This window comes from Lycorma delicatula, chromosome 5 (assembly GCF_047948215.1).
Source record: "Lycorma delicatula isolate Av1 chromosome 5, ASM4794821v1, whole genome shotgun sequence".
NCBI lineage: Eukaryota > Metazoa > Arthropoda > Insecta > Hemiptera > Fulgoridae > Lycorma > Lycorma delicatula.
In genome coordinates, this window is record NC_134459.1 from 180,533,798 (window position 1) to 180,556,780 (window position 22,983).

A 22,983-nucleotide genomic window follows, 5' to 3' on the forward strand; every position below is an offset into this window, starting at 1 on the left:
ATCTATTAATTTACTGAAAGGAAAGCAAAATAAAATACATTCTGACATAAAAAATAATAAAATACACATTTACACTGATGTAATACACTTATAAATACGATTATATCAGTACTGCATAATGTATTTTTAATAGAACTACACTCATCTGTGTCCTCGATGCTTCACTATCATCTAATGCTCGCTTACATCCACTTAAAAATTCATGATCATGAGAATCCACGATTCTATACAAATCTACTGCCATGAGTGTTTATGCAACTCTGTTTTGCATAAACCAAATTTTATTAAAATATCTTAATCCACTCTTAGGATAAAATTTTTATTGAAAAAATACAAAACGGTAGACAAAAGAAAATGAAGCAAGACAGGACATATTTGCCTATATGCACTTTTTTGTTCACTTTGATGTTCTGAATCAGTCCCTTCAGTTTGGCCAAGCAAATTTTGAAAATAAAGCACGCTGTTAATTAATTTAATGGGTTATTTTAATGACCATTCAGGTTATCTGAAATTTTAGAATATAATGAAATTTTACTGTATTTGTTTTGACTATTGTCAAAACACCAAACGGGTATGTGAAAGCTTTCAAGATAACAGAGGGGCTTTGTATGTGTGTACTTCATCTCAAAAGCTATGCTATAAACACTTTTAGTCAAGCTATTAATTAATTTCAGTAAACTGTAACACCATGTAAAGATTCTAAACTGTAACATATAAAAACAAAAAATACTTAGTAACGGTAATCATTTTCAAAATAAACACAACATTAAAAGAGATGTCAAAAAAAAAGTAACCTTAAAATTGCCACAGGTTTTGGAATATTATGATGACCAGCGAGAAATTTACAAAGCAATTTATAACATACTTCTAGTACACATTCATCAGAATAGGATTCCATATTGTGTGCCGATTCACCCACTACCCAACCACAGAGAAGCTTATCAGCACCATCAACAATGTAAAAACCAAATATATCTTTCACCCAGTTCATATCACCCTGTAAAAAAAAAAAATAACAAAATATGACAAATCCCTCATAAATATAATTTAAATGATTATAGTGTCTGTGCTGTTAATAATTTAATTCGAATATATACATATGTATTTATATATATATATATATATATATATATATAATCATGAAATGTGATCAAAAAAAATAAAACAAATTTTTTTAATTTTTGAGCGCTGTCTATTCGACTGAGTTTGTTTTTTCCCACTATCTGTATGAATATTAATATTTTCAACCATGTTAGATTCATAGTTCAAATTTTGGAGCTGAATAATTAGAACATACTTTATGAGTGGTGATTTATTTGCTTAAAAATTATAGAACAAAGGATTTGCATTAAATTTTGTGTCAAAATGTGATAGAACACAGTAAACTGGTGAAAATGTCAAACAAGGTTTTTGTTGAAGATGTTATGTTGACATCAAGTTTTTATGAGTTGCACAAACAGTTTCAAGATGCCATGAAGACAACAAAAGAGTTGGATGTCCACACATCAACCAGCAAAAATATTAACAAAGGATTATTATAAATATAATATTAGAAACAGCTTTCACATATATTATTTGATTTCCTCAAACGTTCTCGGCTATTCTGCCATCTTGAAAAGGAATTTAAATAATTTAGAATTAAAATATATAAAAAATATAAAATTCACAAGATAAAATTAGAGACATAACAATCGATCGCCATAAGATAAAGATTTTATAATTGTTAATGTCATAAGTTAAATTAAAATAATTACGTCTGTTTTGTAAGTGTCACAACTGTTATGAATTCTGTTGATTGTGGAATCACTTTAGCAAAATTAATGACTGTTGTTTATTACTTGTTTATATAAAATGTCACCTTCAAATCTAATTAGTTCATTTATTAATTTCTTATTATTTTTATATATGCGGAATGTTTCTTGATTAATAGTAATATAAAAATTATTAGAGTAATCTAATACATCTATGAGTTTATCTGGATTATAATTATGTTTAGAATCTAAAATATATATAGCAAACTTGAAACAATCTTTGTATTTCTTTGTTATGTAATTGATATGTTCTTTAGCTCTGATTAAAAAGGAACAATTATTCATAACAATACATTGTAAATTGCAATCTTCACATTTTAAACTGTATACACCTTGCCCGTACAAATTATATTTATCTCCAGTTATTAGGGTTTTAGTTGGATCTCTATTATTTATGTAATTTATGATTTTATTATTAGTGGTATCTAATTTAGCGGTATATATTTATACATGTGTGTCCACGACGTATCGCAGACACACGTGTTGTAATCGCTCTGCATTTTATACAGTTTTGATTGGGTTTTTTGGTTATTTTAAAGAATATGAACATTGATTATTGTTGGACAGGATTTAATGGACACAGACAAAATTTTATGGCAATCGGAACATGACTTTTCTGAGAATAGAACATTTTTGGTTATAGTGATACTTGAAGCTAAGCTTGTGATAATATAGTGAGTTATCTAGTGTACTATTCAGGATTGTGATCAGTGTTAAAGACACTGGGACACCCCAAGAAGAGTTTGAACCATTGTGAAAAATTAGAACTGAGGTATGTGTAGATACAGAGATTTATATATATTTGAGGTTAGACGTATAGACTACATAAGAGGGAAAATTTTCAAAGTCCTACTAGCAAGTCGCAACTGGTTTATGACGTAGGCTGTTTACTGGTAAACTAGGACTTGTAAAATTTTTTGTAGTTTTACTTGAGTGAAATTTTTCCAAGTGTTCCGGCCAATTTACAAAGGGACTACCTTTTTCCTTACATCTCCCACCCCATACCTCCGATCCTCAAACCTCCGGGATCTTTGCGCCTGAGTCCTTCCACCCCTTAAATTTTTTTAACCTTTTTTGGGGGATTCAAAGATATATCCCAAAAAAACTTTTTTAGGACCCCCTCTCCCAAAAATTTTTATTAATTTTTTGGGATTATCAAATTACCTACCCCTTCACCAACCACCTTGCCATCGGAATCCCCCAAACCTAGGCTTGTGGTGTATCAAAATACTAGGAATTTGACGCAGAGTATGACAAAAATATCATATGCGGCATAGGTTGATTCTCATTGAAGAAGGGACTGATCGCAGTACTTCCGGAGCTCCTGGAATGCCGCAACCTAAGGTCGTTAAGGGAAAGAAACGAATCCGACAGGCGTCTTCCGAAGAGGAGGAGCCAGTAGTTGGCTTGATGGAACTAACTGATCAGTAAGGATTAGCTACCTTGACGTTGAAGCAGAATCGCGGTTCAGGTCTGGCGAATCATATTTACAACCATGAGAATGAGCCGACTAAAACAACTGTCAGCAGTGTTTTTGCCATTAACGGTGGTCACACAAGCCACGCAGACTGATCCACAGCAGGAATCAGACTTTGGGGACATATTGGAGAGAGAACTGACAGACCCAGAACTTCTGTCGTCCCCCAGTTGACGACAGCAGAGTAGATGTGGAACGGGCACAGGGCAAGTCTGTGCAGAATTACTAAAGACCATGAAATTATCCGTAACTAAGGAAGAGGCTGGAGAGATACTTTCCTTAAGGATAGGAAGGAATGACAAACTCCAGGTAAGAATCAGGGGCTCGTAGAACGCGGAGCAATTCACTGCGGCCCTCCGAGATAAAGCGGCGGAGCTGTAGGTAGATATGCGTACCAGAGGTGATAGGAAAGCGGTTGTCCACGTCAGAGATGTGGATGTGGACACTACCGAACAAAAAAGGCCGCTGATGCTTTTTATGAAATCCGTAGTCATTCATCCCGATTGAGGGTTGAATTATCGTACCAAGCGCATCCTTTACAAAGATGTCAGCAATGCTATTAATTATGCTATATGTTGCGCCTGTTTAGGCGCACCACATGGCTTTTAGGTATTGCGCGGACATTTTGCTGCGGGCCCTGCGACTCCGCTTGCTGGAAGTTATAGGCGGTTATAGAACAGTTTCGCGGGAGGCAGTCTATGTTATAGCCGGAATCAAACCGATAGATATCCTGGGTAATGAACGTAAGGAACGCTACATTTCCAAGGTAAATAACCTATCGACGTCAAAACCAAAGCAAAAGATTCAAGACCGGGGCCTTGCATCTTGGCAGGTCAGGTGGGACGAATCCCCCACAGGTCGCTACACGCATGGTATATTTCCTATAGTGTCTGATATAGGTGCGATTGGATGGGTCTCCCCCAATCGGTATATCACACAGTTTCTCTCCGGGCATGGTGCCTTTCGAGCGAGTTTGGCTAGGTTTCGTTTGGTGGATTCAAGTCGATGCCCGGATTGTGGGATTGATGATACAGTGGACCACGTCCTCTCCGTCTGTCCCCGATACGAGGTCGAACGTTCACGAGCTGTTAGGGAACTTCAGAGAATACATTCCTTTCTGGGTCTCCGTATTAACCGGATGATCCGCGAGGAATGGTCTATAGTGGCTGGTTTTCTTCGCGCCCTTGCAATGTGTAGGTCTGCAGAGGGTGTTTGATCGAGGTACTCGATCGTGGTAGAATCCCGGGTCGCTAGGATTCTGACTTAGGCATTGGATCGGTTGGAGGTAGGCGCATTGGCATCGTTCCACGGTTATATTGGTGTTGCTTGTGATTCGATTTGAAGCTACCGCCGGTGATGGGGGGGGGGGGGCTGCGCTGCCAGGGTATGGTAGCCTGTGCGACCGAAGGCGTGGCTTCCCTCCGCCGGTGGCGGTCCTGATCGTGACTTGGTAATGCCACGCGAGACACCATGATGAACCGGGTGAGGGTGCGGGGTTTGTCCCCGACACCTGCGCGGGCCGGAATGAGATTGCATTCCTCTTGTTAGGTGACCTAAACCGGTCGACTTATTTGTAAGTCTGAATTTCTACGGTGCGTAAAACACAATTTTGATCGGTGAGTGTAGCACTGATTTAACTCGTTCGTTTTTTGAAGGATTCACAGTCACGAACGGTTGTCAAATATGTACTAGGCGCGGGGTCCGCGGTTTCGGTTAGTTAGTACGAGGGAATCATGCTAGGTTGGATGTGAGAATGTCACATTGAGGCCTACGTGAAGGCGAAATTTAATATGTATTTACCGATGCTAATGTCTGCCGAGCCATTTACATCGGTGGCATCCCGGCCGAGGCCTGGCTGATGACTGTGGGATGTAATCAGTAGGAGGATCTAACGACGATCTCCGGTAAAGCCCTTAGGAGATGAACTTCTTTACTACACAAATGCTTTCTGGGCTCGGGACATTCGAACATTATGTCAACAGATTTAGTAGACATGATATTACCTGTTGCACGTTTTGCAGCGGGGAGGACACAGCAGGGCACACCATATTTGAATGTGACGAGTGGCACTTAGGGCGATTCCAAGCAGGTATTGAAAGATTAAGACCTGAGAACCCGGTGACCATGTTGGCCTCAGAGGATAACCGGAGGGCCTTTGACACGTTTTCAACTAAAGTATTACACGTTAAGGACGCTGAGGGGAGACGTCGTGGCTTTAACGTAGGGAAGGGCGGACAGCCCCATCCGCGGGGGCCGGCATGCCCAGGTGTGCCGGTTCCGGTGAACGGGTGGAGACCCCGAGGAAGATTACTAGGACTGGGAAATAAAAGACCGAGCCCGGCCGCCGGGTGGGGTTCTGGTAACGACATAGTCGGGCCTGGTTACCCTCTCCTGGGATTAGAGGCAGGCAAAGAGAGAAAAGATCCAAGCGGGGAAGCCGAACTGCCGGTGGATGGAGAGGCCCCTTAAGGCCGCTTCCCTGGGCCGAGTTTTACTTAACTGTATGTCTGGCCTAAGGGAGTAGGGGAAAAAAATTATATTTATAATGATATCTTACCGACGGTGGCACGTTTGAAAAACTTAAAGTAAAGGATGCTGTGATTAATAATTGTTGAATCAGTATAACAGAAGTTGCTGAAGAGATAGAAATCTCTTATGGCTCGTATGAAACAATTTTGACTGAGTTTTTGACAGGCCAGGCGGGACGAATCACCCCACAGGTCGTTACACGCATGGTATATTTCCTATAGTGTCTGATGTAGGTGAGATTAGATGGGTTTAACTCAATCGGTATATCACACAGTTTATAAACTATATCGCACCGTACTTGCGGTGTGTGGGTCTGCAGAGGGAATTTAGTCGAAGTATTTGATCGTGGCAGAATCCCGAGTGGCTAGGGTTCCGGCCTAGGCATTGGATTGGTTGGAGGTAGGCGCATTCGCATCGTGCCACGGTTATATTGGAATTGTTTACGATTCGATTTGGGGCTCCTGCTGGCGGAGGTGGCCGCGCTACCGAAGTATGGTAGCTTGTGCGACCAGGGGCGATGTATTGTAACATAGTAATGCCGCGCGAGACTCCATGATGGAACCGTGTGGTGGTGCGGGGTTTGTCCCCGGCTCCTGCGCGGACCGGAATGAGGTTACGTTCCCTCGTTAGGTGACTTAATTTTGTCGATTTCTTTCGGTGTAGATCTGAATTTTTATGTCGCGTAAAACAGAATTTTGATCGGTATGAGTGTAGCACCGATTTAAATTTCACGTTCGTTTTCTGAGGCATTCACAGTCACGAACGGTGCTGTCAAATTTGGACTAGGCGCGGGGTCCGCGCTTCCGTGGTTTCGGTCGGTTAGTTTGAAGGAATCACGTTAGATAGGATGTGAAGATTTCTGTTTAAGGCCTCCGTGAAGGAAAAATTTATTTGTATTTTACCGATGCAAATGTTTGCCGAGGAATTTACATCGGTGGCATCCCGACCGAGGCCTGACTGATGTAATCAGTTAGAGGGTCTAAAGACGACCTCCAGTACATCCCTCAGGGCTCGGAACGAAGGGGGTGGTGTGGCGACCAGTAACGTCACAAGATGGGTGTCTTCCCCCTACAGGATTGGGATGATTTTTTGGGTATGAAGTAGCAGTAAAATTCGTTCCAAAACTATTGAATTTTCAACAAAAGCAACATCGCAGAATAATTGTTAGCTATCATCCTTAATAACTTAGAATTACCTTAAAAGGTCGCAATAGGTAACGAAACATGATACAAAGTTATGATATTGAAATGAAATTCCAAACATCCCGATGAAAGCTTCCAGAAAAACCAAAACCAAAAAAAGCACGCTGAGTTTCATCAAATGTTAAGGTTCCCCTACTGTTTTTTTTGATCGATTGCAATAGTATTGTCCATTACGAAGTAATCATAAGCCTCTACGGTCAACAAACAGTATTATTTAGAAAATTTACAACATTTACGAGAAGCAATCCAAAGAAAATGACGGCAATAATAACAGAGGGCAAAAATTCTTAAACTTTGCCCTACAATATCGCTGCAGCTCAGACATCACTATTAATTAATTATTCGTGATTATTTAACAAAATATAGCAATGTACTGATACCATAGCCTCTATATTCTTCAGATTTGACACCCTTGCAACTTTTTCTTGTTTCCGCTGATTAAGAGAACATTAAAAGAACAATTTGTGACTATAGATGAAATAAAGAAAAACCGCTAAGCGAACTGAATGCTACATCAAAAAATGCTTTCTAAAATGTTTTTAAAATTGCAAGACACTGGCATAAATTTTTCCATCTCTAGAGGTCTACTTTAAAGGAATAATATAATAATAAAAGTGAAAATATAATACTTTTTCACAAAAACTGAAATTTTCAATATTTTTTGATCACACCTCATATACATTCAAAGTCAATGAAATACATATTAAAATCATCAACAGACCGAGTTTTCATCGATGTGAATCTGCATTCATAAAAATAAAAATACATTAAATATTTTTAATTAAAAATAGCTAAATGCTCTCTAAAATAGCTAAATATTTAAATAGCTACTACACAATCTCTTGAAAATGCAAATTTCAAGAATTATAATAAAAAAATAGTGAAATGCATAAATAAATAAACTCTTTACTCAGATCATAACATAATTGGACATTAAATCAGGGACGGTAGGTTAATTATTCTACAGACAACAGAACAAAATAGTTTCACCATTTGCCCAGAAGAATCAAGGAACACCTTGATCAAACCAATAAGTACAGTATACAAAATTATAAATAAATCTGAGAAATGATTATAGCCAAAACTAATACGTAAAAATAGTCATGAAATACTATCGGTATAATAATTAATCCAAAGATAATAAATATATCATATGATATAAAATCAATAAACACCAAAATAACATTAATTTCCTAAAGGCATTAATTTTTTAAATATTTGAGTAAACATTTAAATACATGTTAAACAAACTACGCAAAAGATTATTTTTATCTAATTGGCAGCTATTATTTAAATATTCCTAAACAGAAATATTATTCCTTCAAAATATAATATTTTAATTTTTAATAAATTCATCGGAAAATCTTTTAGATTGTTAATTACTTATATTAAATTTTTGTCTGGTTTGATACAAGTGAATACTTTAAAAAAAAATATTTGAAAAAAATATTGTTTTAGCTAATTACATATTTGTAAACATAAAACATGGAAATGCACATTTTTTTATTTAATAAAAATATTTTCCCTTCCACGCTATGTAAAACCCGATCAAAGTTACAGTAGCTATCAGAAAAGAATTTTTCATAGCTTCATCTTCAAATAACCACAGCGAACAATCTTTTTTCTATTTTATGGAAAACCTAATATTTTCAAAATAAAATAACATTTGGTACTTAAAAGTTAACCGCACAACACCCAGCTTTTTCTTTTTTCTCTATCTTGCTTACATATTATTCTTACTTTATGTATCTATTTACTCTGTTTTCTGCCATTTCTACTAACGTATACTCAAGTACAGTTATGACTTATCAGATCAGATAAGATAAGCTTTTAAATTTAATTAACCTAACATCTTTTTAATAACATACTCATTGACAAACTGTGCATTCAGCATTTTTTCCTGTTGCTGTGTCTGTAAGTGTTTACTTTATATAACAACGATGGGAAAATATGGAGAGATTGCCACAAAATGAAGAGGAGACCGTTATTCTTCTTCAGAATTATATGTTGCTGGGGAATATGATATGTAAGTTGTGAAGTTATTACAAGATGAATTTACTTTTCTCAGATCATGTGCACTAAATATGAATAGATAGGTGGGTACTCGAAATACATGCATGTATGTAATTGCATAGTTAATGAACTCACGAGTGTTCTTCAGCATCATTCCAAGACAAATTTGTAGAGGAGTTCATAAATTAACGAAATAGCAACCTGGCAAACTGGAAAATAAAATACATGAAGCTAGGCATACAAACAACTTCATTTGTTTATATGTATATATATATATATATATATATATATATATATATGTGTGTACTATATCAACTAATATATACCATATTCAGAGAATGAACTCTGAAGTCTAGTTTTTTTTATTGTTAACTTTCATGTTGAAAACAACACTAGTCAACAAGAAAACTTTTTTTTTGTGTATCTGGAATCATACATGGTGATTTTAAATCATTTTGGGGTGCTGAATTCAAAACTGTTATCAGAATTTGTGCAATACATCACGTTTTTTTAGACACATACAATTTATTTACCAAAAATGCATAATCACTGTGAAATCAATATTTTAAAAAGTATCATTTATGTGTATTCATTTAAAATTTGTTTAAATCAACTAAATTTTTATTTATTCATGCACAGATAAATTGAAATACATTAATATAATTTTAAAATAACAATTTTTAAAAGTCTAAATCATTGGGAATCTTTAAAATAAACGTTTTTAAAAGTTAAATCATTGTAATTGTGTTACCTTAATTTTTAAAATATGTTGACAAACTACTACGGCATCAATATTAAATACATTTCTTTCATGTCAACTGCATGATCTAATGGAACGGATGGCTGTTTGTTATCATTATGCAATAAAACTGCTTTCATGCTAACTTTAGAAGAGTCGATAAAAAGATACCATTCTTCAGGAATATGCTGAATTCCAAGTTCTTTCATCAATCCATCGACATCAGTACAAACACGCAATGAATTTTTCAGAGTAAAATAAGTTTAAAGAGTTTTATTTCGTGTTCTAAATGTAGTAACTTTGGTTTTATCCACTAAAGGATTCCACTGTTGCAGTCTAGACTCCAGAAGTTCAGCTTCCTGCTTTGATAACTTTAAATCGTGAACTAAATCATTACGTTCAGGTTGTTGAATTAAATGAGATTTCTCATCAGATACAGGAAGAAATTCTTCAACATTCTCTCCATCTTGCGCTTCATTTTCCAATTGTTCTTCTAGCAAGGTCAGATTAGTTGGTGGTACAGGTTAGTCCTCTTCTGTGCGGTACCAGCTTAGAGTTGCACATACATCTGCATATTTTTTAATAAAAATCCAAATATATTTGTCATACAAAAGTGGCAGTCGGTGAAGTGGTCCTTAGGTTCACACCAAACCATCAGTATAGCAAACGGCATGGCTCATCGTTTCCCCTTCAACCATTCAGTTAGTTACTAAGCACAATATGAAATAAAATGAGCCACCCACATTTTATCTTGATCTTCAAGTGCACAATCAAAATAGAGCTGTTTTTATCAATTTAGAAATAGTTTTTTTTTGAGATGCAGGAGTAAATTTACCACAAACATAACAAAAATTGTCTGGTTGATTTGAGCATCCAAGAACTTTTACAGAAGCCATATTGTAGCAAATAAAAACAGGAAAACTCACTTTTGTATTATAAAGAATTGAGAAAGCATAGCAAAACATTAATAACTCTGTGAAACACAACAGTTTAGCAAGTAAAGCTAAACTGAATAAGATTTTTAGCTCTGTAGTAGGCAACAACATATGTCTGTATGATGTCATCATAAGTGTCTACTTCTCATGATACACTGTATACATTTATTCATTTTTTCTTTATTCCCGTGTATGCATATTTTTTAAAAGGAAAAATATAGAAACTATTCTTAATTGTAACCAGTATTTGATCAAAATGAGTTTATAGTTTATACAAATTTACAATTTATTGTTACATAGTAACACAGTTTCAATAGCATATTTGAAATCATCCCCCAAATTACAGTGAAAAAATTTGTGTAACGTGTTAGACACAAATTTTGTGTTGACTAGTGTAATTAATTATTGGCCACCAAAGAAAACAGTAATCAATGTAGATAACTTGTAAGAAATGCTCACTTCATACATCAAATTTAAAAATTTGTGAAAAAGTCAGATGATGTCCTGTTAAATGATAAGTATCAAAAGTTCTTTTACTTAAGATGATTTTTTTTTTTTTGTATTAAAATATTATACTTCTACAGCAAATATTTCTTAATCCAATGTTTTTTTTCTATTAGTTATTATACAAAAACTATTATTTTTATGAATATAAAGAATACTGAATGGACATCATGTTCAATCTAAAATTTTATATCATTATTTCAATCAATTAAACATAGTATTATCATCCACCTGATTGAAAAAATGTTAAATATAAAATCTGAAAATAAAAATTAACTCGTAAATTATCGAAATCAGTTTGAGAAGAACTATTTGATAAGATTAGGAAAACTGATAACTAATATTATTTTTCATATCAAAGAAAAATTAGTCAATCCATGACACAAAATACATACAATCATTTGGCAATAGGATCAGCCAACCCATTTAAAGTGAGCCAAGGGTGATGGCTTGACTAATTCAAAAAAGATTGAAACTTACCCACTTGTTTCCTACTTGTCTCAGGACCTAAAACTATTTTTATTTTTTTATTTTTTATTTAAGCAGATTACATGTGGCGGCCATTTTTGTTGCAGTGTGCACACCATTATTTTTCTGATTGGTAAATCAGAAGAGAATATTTTTCTGATTTTAAGGGTTTACAGAAAAAATTATAAGTAAAATACTATTGGTCCTGGAAGGATGAAACAAACTTTTTAAATGCCATAAACAGTTACAAAAACACTGCAAGTTGTGCAAATTTGAGATTTTTATCACCACCCCCATCATCAGATTTATTTGAAGCCAAAATTTTAATTTTTAAAAAAATTAGTTTTCAAAAATTCATAAAAATTTAGGGATAAATATATTACCATTAATATTATTTATAGTAAAAATACTAACATATACATTCATATAAAAAAATAATTCAAACTGTGTATGCCATCCCTGTCTCCTGAAAAAAATGACCAAAATTGAAATTTCACAGTTTTTCATGTTCAACTTTATCGGTAACTTTCTCATAGAAAGATAGGTAAATAAACCACTGGACCGATCTTTTACCTTGAGAAAATATGAACAAATTGCTTTTTGTTTCATCCTTCCAGAACCAATAGTTTTTTAGTTATGATTTTTTCCGTAAATCCTTACAATCACAAAAATAGGTGTGCACACCGCAACAAAAATGGCCATCACATGTAAATTGCTTAAATAAAGAATTTAAAAAAAAATAGTTTTAGGTCCTGAGACATGAACCCACCGGGTTGGTCTAGCGGTGAACGCGTCTTCCCAAATCAACTGATTTGGAAGTCAAGAGTTCCAGCGTTCAAGTCCTAGTAAAGCCAGTTATTTTTACACGGATTTGAATTTACATGGATACCGGTGTTCTTTGGTGGTTGGTTTTCAATTAACCACACATCTCAGGAATGGTCGAACTGAGAAGGTACAAGACTACACTCATACATATCATCCTCTGAAGTATTATCTTGAACGGTAGTTACCAGAGGCTAAACAGGAAAAACAGAAGGTCCTGAGACATGTAGGAAACAAACGGGTAAGTTTCAGTTTTTTTGGAATCGGTCAAACAACTGGCTTATGTTTTTTGGGACACTTCAAATGGATTGACCCAATACTTAAATTGCTGCTTCATAAAAAAATCTCTTGTGCAGTTCAAGTTTCAACTCATTCACCACTGTGACTCACTGCATAAGCGCATATGAAAAATACTTCATTATACAATAATAGATTTATTGTGCAGAAAACAACTGTTTTTAATTTTTACACACTCATAACATTTTTCTGTTAAGTTTTATTTTTAATAATAAAAGTATTTTTGTTTATCAACTTTATTATCAATTCTTTCAAAATTAGATTCTCTACAAGTTTTGATAATAAAATTTATGCATTCATTAGTCATTTAACAAAGTTACTGTACTTCAAATTTAAAAAAAAGAATGTTTTTCATCACCTTAATTTTTCTGTTTTACACTGGATATCATAAAGAAACACGGGAGGTACAGCAGTTCTGGAACCTGTTTTATTTGGTTTTTTAGTAAAAAAAACATAAGAAACCATCAAGTTTACCGCTTATATAACACTTTAAAAATTTCCATATGACCTCATTTCACTGGGGAAACTGAAATCCAGGTGAATCTTTTTGCTAGCCATAACTCAATAATAATATAATCATTGTATAATGATGTATTTTTCATATGCTGCGCTTATGCAGTGAGTCACAGTGGTGAATGAGTTGAAACTTGAACTGCACAAGAGGTTTTTTTATGAAGCAGCAATTTAAGTATTCGGTCAATCCTAGAGAAGTGTCCCAAAAAAAACATAAGCCGGTTGCTTGACCGATTCCAAAAAATTGAAACTTACCCTTTGTTTCCTACATGTCTCAGGACCTAAAACAATTTTTTTTTAATTATTTATTTAAGCAATTTACATGTGATGGCCATTTTTGTTGCGGTGTGCACCCTATTTTTGTGATTGTAAGGTTTTGTGACCTCATTTCACTGGGGAAATTGAAATCCAAGTGAATCTTTTTGCTAGCCATAACTCGATAACAAAGCGCTTTTGGAAATACGTTTGTATAAACGTTTTTCCATATTTTAAGCTCTAGAATCAGATCCCCAAATTATTTACCTTTGCTCCTGAATAATCCTGTATGTAAAAAATTTCCCTATTAATTAGTAAGTAAATAACAAATAATATAAATTTTTAGAAAAAAATAATTGTTTAGATTAAAGAGGTGTGACGAATATTGAAATCAGTAAATTAGAAAAACAAAGTGATTTAAAACCTTGACTCTTAAAAGTGTTCATACAGATTTATACTAGACCCTACTTTCAAACCAATCTGATAAACTATTGCATTTCTGATCTTCTAAGCAGAAGTAATTTATAATATAATTTACAGAATATACTAGAATGTTTACCTAAGAAGCTAACTTGGCCGGCCTCCATGGTTTAGTCATGTGTCTATCCCTTTCAGTACAGAGATTCTGGGTTTGAATCCTGGTCAAACCCAGAATGGTTTTCATTAAAATTAATGTTATCAGTGATTAATACGCATGAGACAACACCCAATTTCATGATATCTGTTCATCTGTGGAGCCCAGATGTTTAGAGCAAGATTGATGCTAACATATGCATCCAAACAAAAGAAATCTATACCGTAGCAGAAAAGAGAATAAGAAAAATTAATAATAAATTTTTAAGAACTTTCTTTAATACCTGGATGAAGTCTGTATTTTGTAAATCCTGTTTTCTCCACAACAGACTAAAACCTTTAGAACCCTCTGGCCACCATCTATGTGGAAATTTAATAAATATTTTATCAACAGTTCCAAAGCCCAAACCCTGAAATAGATAACAGCATAAAACATTAGTAGATTAACCACACCACTATAATAAAATAAAGCTATATCTATCTATACATTATTTAATTTAATCGACGAAAGCAGTAACTATAAGTACTGAGTGATGGGATGACTATATGTGTTTAAAAATTAATGTGAAAACAAATAATTACCCGCACAATAGCTGGACTGAAGTAGAACAAAGATTATATTCAAGATGCTGATAGACATGTAATCATTTGAAAAAAGTTTATATTGTTAAACCACCCCCTACACTACCAAATGAGTTCCATACCAAAACGTCAACAGCAGTTTATAAAAACAACAAAACACTTGCCGTACAAAGGATGGGGAATAGAGAACACAATTTTGTTTATTACAAAGCCATAGTTTAAATCAGCTAGACTGTTACAATTTTTTTCCTCGATCAATAACTTTCAATATAGTGGAGTACTGGTTGGGAGTGCATCATGAACTGCATTAAAAGCATTTTATTAAAATAATGATTGTTATTATACAGTTAGATGAGAATTTTAAGCTCATTCATTGATGCTTAAGCTCAAATTCTCAAGATGAGAATTTCATCTTGTCCTAGTCCCATCAGAACACATAAAAATTATGAAAATCTTAACGGTCAGGACTCAGTATTGAGTACCCGATCTCGATAAAATAATTTCTAATATTAGGATTTCTCAAATTAGTCAGAACCTCATTCTTGCAAAGATTACAGCATTTTACACCAATACCATGCTGTCATCAGGCTTACCTCAACACTATGGCAGAAGACTGACCTTATATTAAAATTTTCACGTAAATAAGATCAGGTGGTGCAGCAATAAAAAAGAAAATGATTTTAATGAGATGGTTATTTTTACTGAACAGGTTTTAGTAAATAAGATAAAACCAAAATTTATTGAAAAATCTTCAGATATTTGTTAAAGGCCTATTTCACCTAAACAGTTATGTTAATAAAGAGAATATTTGTTATCGGGTTGTTAAGAATCTCAATCTTTTACATTACATCTCACAGTGATTATTATATGGTGAAAAAGTGACAGTAACATGATTGAAATGTTTCTCAGCGATGAACAGTCATCCAGTAAACAACACCACATGATTTCAGTAGGACAAAGATACAACCTATAGTGTGAGAATACCAACTAGCGCTAAACAATAGCTCTTTGGAAATCGCTTATGTCTGGAACAATGATATAATTTGTCCTGAGAGATTAAAAGTGCTCTCTTATTGTTCTCATTAATAAAGTGAAGGCTACAATTTACATACAGATGGTGTAATCTCTGATAAGCAAAATAACAACAAATTTGTATTAATGAATACAAAGAAAAAGCTTGTTTCCATGCAACAACCTATCAAATTTTCCAACACAAATATAATTTCAATTTAGTTTACGGGGAAGATGGTAAACCTTACAACTTAATGGCTTGGAACATCCCAAAGAGTAGCAAACTAGAAATTGAAAGGTGTGAAGTAATACAAAATACTAATAGTCTAACCCGCATTTAATAAACTGACTCCCGGTAGTAGATCATTACGTTAAACGACAACGGTTGCAGTTTCACTGCACACTGTTATAACTTATTAATGACTAACAACCATCAATCACAATTAACATCAGTCACTAAAAAACTCTTAAAAAGATTTGAGAATATCATAGCATGTTGAAGGCTGCTTATTTTGATGATTATAACATTTTCTGTACTGATGGAACTAAAAAAAAACAAGCGGTTTTTTCCTCCTATTAGATTCATTTTTGTACAGTCATAAAACGAAATGAAATGTTTAGAATCGGTGTATCTGTTCATACTCTATTGAACCCAGTACATGATTTATCCAAGAGTCATAAAACTTTTTACACTAAATTATCTCACTGTCATACATTTCAAATTGAATAGGTTTACTAAAGCTTTAGTGATTTAACCTCAACATATATTTCTCTGATGTTTTTATTCTTATCCGATGAAACCTCACTAGCCAAATTATATATGCCAGTGTACAAAGTTATAACCGTACTTCAAGACTAGTACATGCCCGGTTTATTTTTGTTCTAAAATAATATTAATTTTCCTGCCACAGAACTTGTAAAATTATGTTTAAATAATAATAAATGATATATTATATTTTAAAACATATTTTAATATGATTATGGATATTCATACTTACTATTGAATTCAACATAATAATTAGAATAAGACTGAAATTACCAAAATTATTATCGCTAAGATGAACATCTATAAATGTAAAAAAATAAATAAATAAAAATAATTAATTTAAATTTGTTTAAAAATTAACATCAACTCCAATAAAATTAGACTTTTAAATAATACAAAGAATTACTTTTATAAAATAAAATAGACAGTGGTTAATCAGGATACTGGTACACAATTTAACGACACTGTAACAATTCTACGATCAAATAAATGGGGAATTCTTCTTTATGCAAAAGAATTTTCAAAGTTAAGTCAAGTTTAAATCTGTGTAATACTTTTTTAATTTCACAAAAACATACATAAACAAGATTACACATACACATAGATAACATAAGAGCTTCTGTTACGCATACAACTGAGACCACATGGTAGTCTTAAAAGGAATATGACAGTCTAAAATGGTAGTCTTAAAAGGAAGTTGAATTAATCAGCAACTATCTAACTATTCACATCTGTATTATGAATGTAGAAGTAGCACAGAGGGTTGAACTTGTCTTCCCATATTTCTTAACAGTTCATTTTATATAAATATTTTTGGGAAGCATGATCTCAATCACCTTTCCCATCAAGAGTTATAACTGCTGTTGCTACTGCCGTCTACAAAAGATTTAATGTATAGGTTTATAAGTAATTACCACACTTATTTGAAAATAAGACCCCCTCGATTGCAAGACCCTCCAATTTTTGCAGGAAAATTTTAGAAGAAAAAAAATTTGCAAATGTTAGATCCATCAGTTTGACAGGGTGTAATTCCTAAAAAAACAGTTCTTCAGGAATTTCTTTCTTATTGTACACACAGTTAGTTGTTGACCAAGGAAAAGTTCCTTTCAGGTGTTTACAAAACAACGCTATGGTATTTGATGCTGGTTTGAGGGGGTAAGACACTGAGCTTCACACAGTAACAGCTTCAATCCTACTACCTGCTTTCTTTTTACTCTTAAAACAAGACCTTTGGTTAGAACAATAGCAAATTTATTGAACTGTATTTTGTTACCGGTAAAATGAATTCACGGAAAAGTTTCACAGTGGATTTACATTAAATGTTTTTGAATACGCTGAAAAAAATGATGTACGAGCAGCAGGTCAAGAGTATTCGGTACAACCAAATATGATTCGTTACTGGAGAAATCAGAGAGGTAAACTTAAAGCCACGAAAAAGAGAAGTTGATCTTTTTGTGGCCCTAAAAAAGGATGCCATCCCGCAGTGGATGATAGTCATTGAGTAGGTGGAAGAGAAGAAAAGAGAAGAGAGTGCTGTGTAGGGACCTGTGAAATGATACAAATGAAGGGGTGAAAAGTTGCAAATCACCGTGCAAATGCAAGTGACTTTAAAGCCAGTTGTGGATGGGTGGTGTGATTAATGAAAATAAAAGGATTCACTTTAAGGCAGACAACTTCTTTGTGCCAACGACTACCAGCAGAATATACTGACAAAGTTTTGGAGTTTCAATGATACATACTATGTGAAAGAGGAAAAAATCAGTACCTCAAATCTCAGATTGGAAATGCCGATGAAACATCAGTATTTTTTGAAATGTCACGGAACACAACTGTAAACAAAATGGGGGAATCCAGTGTACTGGTGAAAACAGCTGGAGCAGAAAAAATGAGATGCACAGTTATGTTAGTAATCTGTGTAGATGGGAAAAAATTGCCTCCTTATGTAATGTTTAAAAGAAAAACTCTGCCAAAGGGAAAACTACCAAGAGGTTTATATGTTCGCATACAAGATAAAGGGTGGATGGACGCAAAAATAATGTGCGACTGGCTAGAAATCGTTTGGAATCGCTGCCCTGGAGCAACGTTAAAGACACAAGGACTTCTCGTTTTAGATAGCTTCTGTGGCTATCTTGATGTTTCTATGAAGAATCAAATCAATGAAATCCACACAGATGCTACAGTTATTCCAGAAGGCCTCACTTCTGTGCTGCAACCCTTGGATCTGAGCATCAATAAGCCATTCAAGGACCTCGTTAAGAAGTTTTACATTAAATGGATGGCAAATGGAGATCACACATTCACAAAGGGTGGACAAATGTAAAAACCTTCAATAGAGCTTCTTTGGAAGTGAATTGTCAAAGCCTGCGAGGAAATTACTCCGAAAATGATAATCAAGAGTTTCAAGAAGACCGGCATCTCTGCACATCGGTTGGAATGGAAGATCACCTCATATATGAATGAGGATTCTAATGACACAACTGAGGGAGAGTCTAACATCGATGATGATGAAAGCAGACTCCGAGTAAACAACTGTGTTCCAGGTAATTAAAACACAATACTGCACTTTTTGCATTGTTGTTAAAATAACGGCAATTGATTTGCACTATAAATTAATAAGTCAGTCGTTCATTTCTGTTTTCAGACATACCGGTACCTGTGTACCTGATACCGGTACCTGATGTCAAATAGCACACATCCTCAAATAACAAGACTTTTTTATTTGTATAATTTACAATAGTTAGAGTTTAATAAAACATACTAAATTTATAGTTTGGTAATACAGTTACGTTTATTTTTATTTTCTGAAATACCCGTTTGTAAGACCTGCTTTGAATATAAGACCCCCCCTCCAAATTTTGGAGTATAATTGCGTTAAAAAAGGGGTTCTTATTTTCAAGTAAATACAATATTTATAAAATATTTTGACCGATAAAGACAACAAACTGAGATAATAATAACTAGTCGTAAATAAAAATTATACATTAAATTAAAAAAAAAAAATTTAATCGTTACCTTAATAACTTGTATTTTGCTTTTGGGTAAACATGGATGAAATAATGTTGAATAATTACGTTTCAATACACCAAGTGGTATAGTAACAACCACACACTCTGAGAGATATACGCTTCCATCAGCGCATTTTAATAATACACCATTTGACGGCTGTTGCTTATATTTTTCATTCCAGTTCATGCTTATAACTTCCTTATTTAAAAATATTCTATTCTCTACAGCTACTTTATCAACAGCCTAAAAAAAATTAATTATTTAGAATAATTAACTAGATAAACACATGAATAATTTTAATTATAACAAAACAATACACGATTCAAATACATGATTTGATAAAAATATAGAACTGTATCTACAATTGTGGATGTTCTTTTTTTCTACAAGGCAAAACAAGATGTGACCTTTTATATATGATAAAAATTGAAAAAAGTAATTTCCTAATGGAAACATACTACTGTATATTTACAAGTAAGCAGCGTTTTAGATTTATTTTATGAAATTTTTTTATGATCATAAAAGTTTTTTTATGATCATAAGCTGATCACAAAGGCTGAGGAGGAAGAGATTCGTTTACTGTCACCTTGACTTGAAAGTTAATTTTTATTAAATTCCATTCCAAGAAGTTTTGGTAAATTATTATGGAAATGGAAGCATCGTAATTTTAATAAGAACAAGGTGAATGTTTTGAACAAACTTATTAGGCTCAACTCCATCATTCTGGCATAAGCGACCACAAACAGAAACATTTTGCTCAGCTTTATGTAACTCAACATTTGACAGGGTGTGAAACAGATTTTGTATATTGTATATTTTTTCAAATTTTTTAAATTTATATAAACATAAAAACATATTTATATAGCAAATGACACTCCCGATAACATAAGGATTCCAACACAGTCATATAACATAATCGGTTCAGCTGTTGAGCTGCTACTGTGGAACAAACATACATACACACACCCTAAATACATTACGCTCCTTTTTGGGCAATCGTGTAAAAATATTGTGTGTACTAGAATATCACATGGTCGAAAGAGAAAATAAAATTGAGTTTAATTACAGAAAAACAGTAAATTATATTTTTATAAGAAATAAAATGCCTAAGATGCCTGGCTTTACTAATGAGCACTTTAGCCGTTAATTTGGTTTTACATACAATCATTTGATAGTTAGTTCTACAGGCACAAAAATAAAGAGTGTCACCACCTCACCAAGCCCCAATAGAGAATGGTCCTTGCTTTTAGATATCCGAGGGCAAAAAAAACCATAGAAATCGTTAAAAATCTAATTCATGAAGAAAAGTTAAACATTTGACATGAAAAAGAAAAGTTTTGATTCTTATCAATGTAAACATCAAAATGAATGTGCATTTTACATAACACTGTCATGTAGCCAGCCTCCTATGGCTGTGGATCATATTCTTGTTGTCTGCTGTAATAAAAAATTAAATGTTCCGGTTCTGGAAAATATACAAGTGCACCCCTCCACTGGATGGGATGATGCGGAACTTTTAAGAAAATTTTACAGATTAATTTTTAAGAATTATCATACAATCATTCTTTTTCTTTTTCAGAAAAATAAAATCTCTTTAGCTAATGACTATAACACAAAACTAAAACTAATGCAGAAGTAAACGGGAATACCACTAACAAAGTTATAATTACAGTAACTGATTATTTGAAATCAATTTTTTTTATCTCTCAATCCATATAATTTTTTTTTGACAAGGTTTTATAAAATTAAATATTTTAAAATTAGTCAACATTCTTTGATTCCAAATTAAACCCCATTCTCTTTTCTTAAAAATCCTTTAAAATAAATGTAACTCATTTTAATGCAAAAAAGGATGAAAAAAGTGACTTAAAATCAAGTCAGAACGGCATAGATAAAATGTACATTAAAAAAATGTCTATTTTCTTGTAGATTTTATCTACAAGAAAGTTGTAGATAAACTTAAGCTGAAGATAAAATCTCCAGATTACCCTGGATAAGACATTGGTAGCGACCATAATTTAGTGATAATGAAATGTAGATTGGGGTTTAAAATGCTGAAGTAAAGGTGTCAGATGAATCGGTGGAATTTAGAGAAGCTTGAGGAAGAGGAGGTAAAAAAGATTTTTGAGGAGGGTATCGCAAGAGATCTGAGTAAAAAAGATAAAGTAGGAAATATAAAAAAAGAATGGGAGAATGTTAAAAAGGAAATTCTTAAATCAGCAGAAGTGAACTTAGGCGGAAGAAAGAGAACTGATAGAAAACCTTGATATCTAAGGAAATATTGCAGTTAATGGATGAACATAGAAAGTATAAGAACACTAGTGATGAGTAAGGTAAAAGGGAAACAATCGACAATTAAGAAATACTATAAACAGGAACCGCAAATTAGCAAAAGATGAGTGGATTAGAGAAGTGTTCAGAAGTGGAAAGACAAATGATCATCTTTAAAATAAACGGAGCTTACAGAAAAAATAAGGAGAATTTTGTGGTACATAAATTAAAACTTGATAATGTATTAAACAAAGATGGTACACCAATTTGTATTACGAAAGAATAGATTGATTGTTGGATGGAATATATTGAAGAGTTGTACAGAGGAAATGAATTAGAAACTGGTGTTATAGAAGTAGAAGAGGAAATCAAAGAGGATGAAAAGGGAGACACAATATTGAAATCTGAATTTAAGAGAGCATTAAAAGATTTGAACGGCAGAAAGGCTCTTGGAATAGATGAAACACCTGCAGAATTACTGCGCAGTGCAGGTGAGGAAGCGACTGATAGACTGTACAAACTGGTAATATTTACGAAAAAGGGGAAGTTCTGTCAGACTTCAAAAAAAGTGTTATAATGATGATACCAAAGAAAGCAGGAGCAGATAAGTGTGAAGAATCCAGAACAATTAGCTTAACTAGCCATTCATCAAAAATCTTAACTAGAATTCTGTAAACAAGAATTGAGAGGAGAGTGGAAGAAGTGTTAGGAGAAGACCAATTTGGTTTCAGGAAAAATATAGGGACAAGGGAAGCAACTTTAGCGCTCAGATTAACAGTAGAAGGAAGACTAAAGAAAAACAAACTAACATACTTGACATTTATAGACCTAGAAAAGGCTTTTGATAACGTAGACTAGAATAAAATATTCAGCATTTTAAAAAAATTAGGGTTCAAATACAGAGATAGAAGAACAATTGCTAACATTTACAGGAACCAAACAGCAACAGTAATAATTGAAGAACATAACAAAGAAGCCGTAATAAGAAAGGGAGTCTGACAAGGATATTCCCTATCCCTGTTACTTTTTAATCTTTACATAGAACTAGCAGTTAATGATGTAAAAGAACAATTTAGATCCGGAGTAACAGTACAAGTGAAAAGATAAAGACGCTACAATTTGCTGATGATATAGTAATTCTAGCTGAGAGTAAAAAAGATTTAGAAGAAACAATGAACGGTATGGATGAAGTCCTACACAAGAACTACC

At 33.6% G+C, this 22,983-nt stretch overlaps 1 protein-coding gene across 3 annotated transcripts in view; it reads right to left on the minus strand.

Annotated features, from left to right (window-relative positions):
* The window catches only part of LOC142325654 (peroxisomal N(1)-acetyl-spermine/spermidine oxidase-like), a 169,881-nt gene that overhangs the window by 61,072 nt on the left and 85,826 nt on the right, over window positions 1-22,983 (minus strand). For all 3 annotated transcript variants that reach the window (XM_075367681.1, XM_075367679.1, XM_075367680.1), the window contains 3 exons: window positions 19,510-19,746; window positions 14,423-14,548; window positions 795-997 (listed from right to left, as the gene is read on the minus strand). In XM_075367681.1, coding sequence (XP_075223796.1) covers window positions 795-997; window positions 14,423-14,548; window positions 19,510-19,746 — 566 coding nt within the window. The remainder of the gene's footprint in view (window positions 1-794; window positions 998-14,422; window positions 14,549-19,509; window positions 19,747-22,983) is intronic.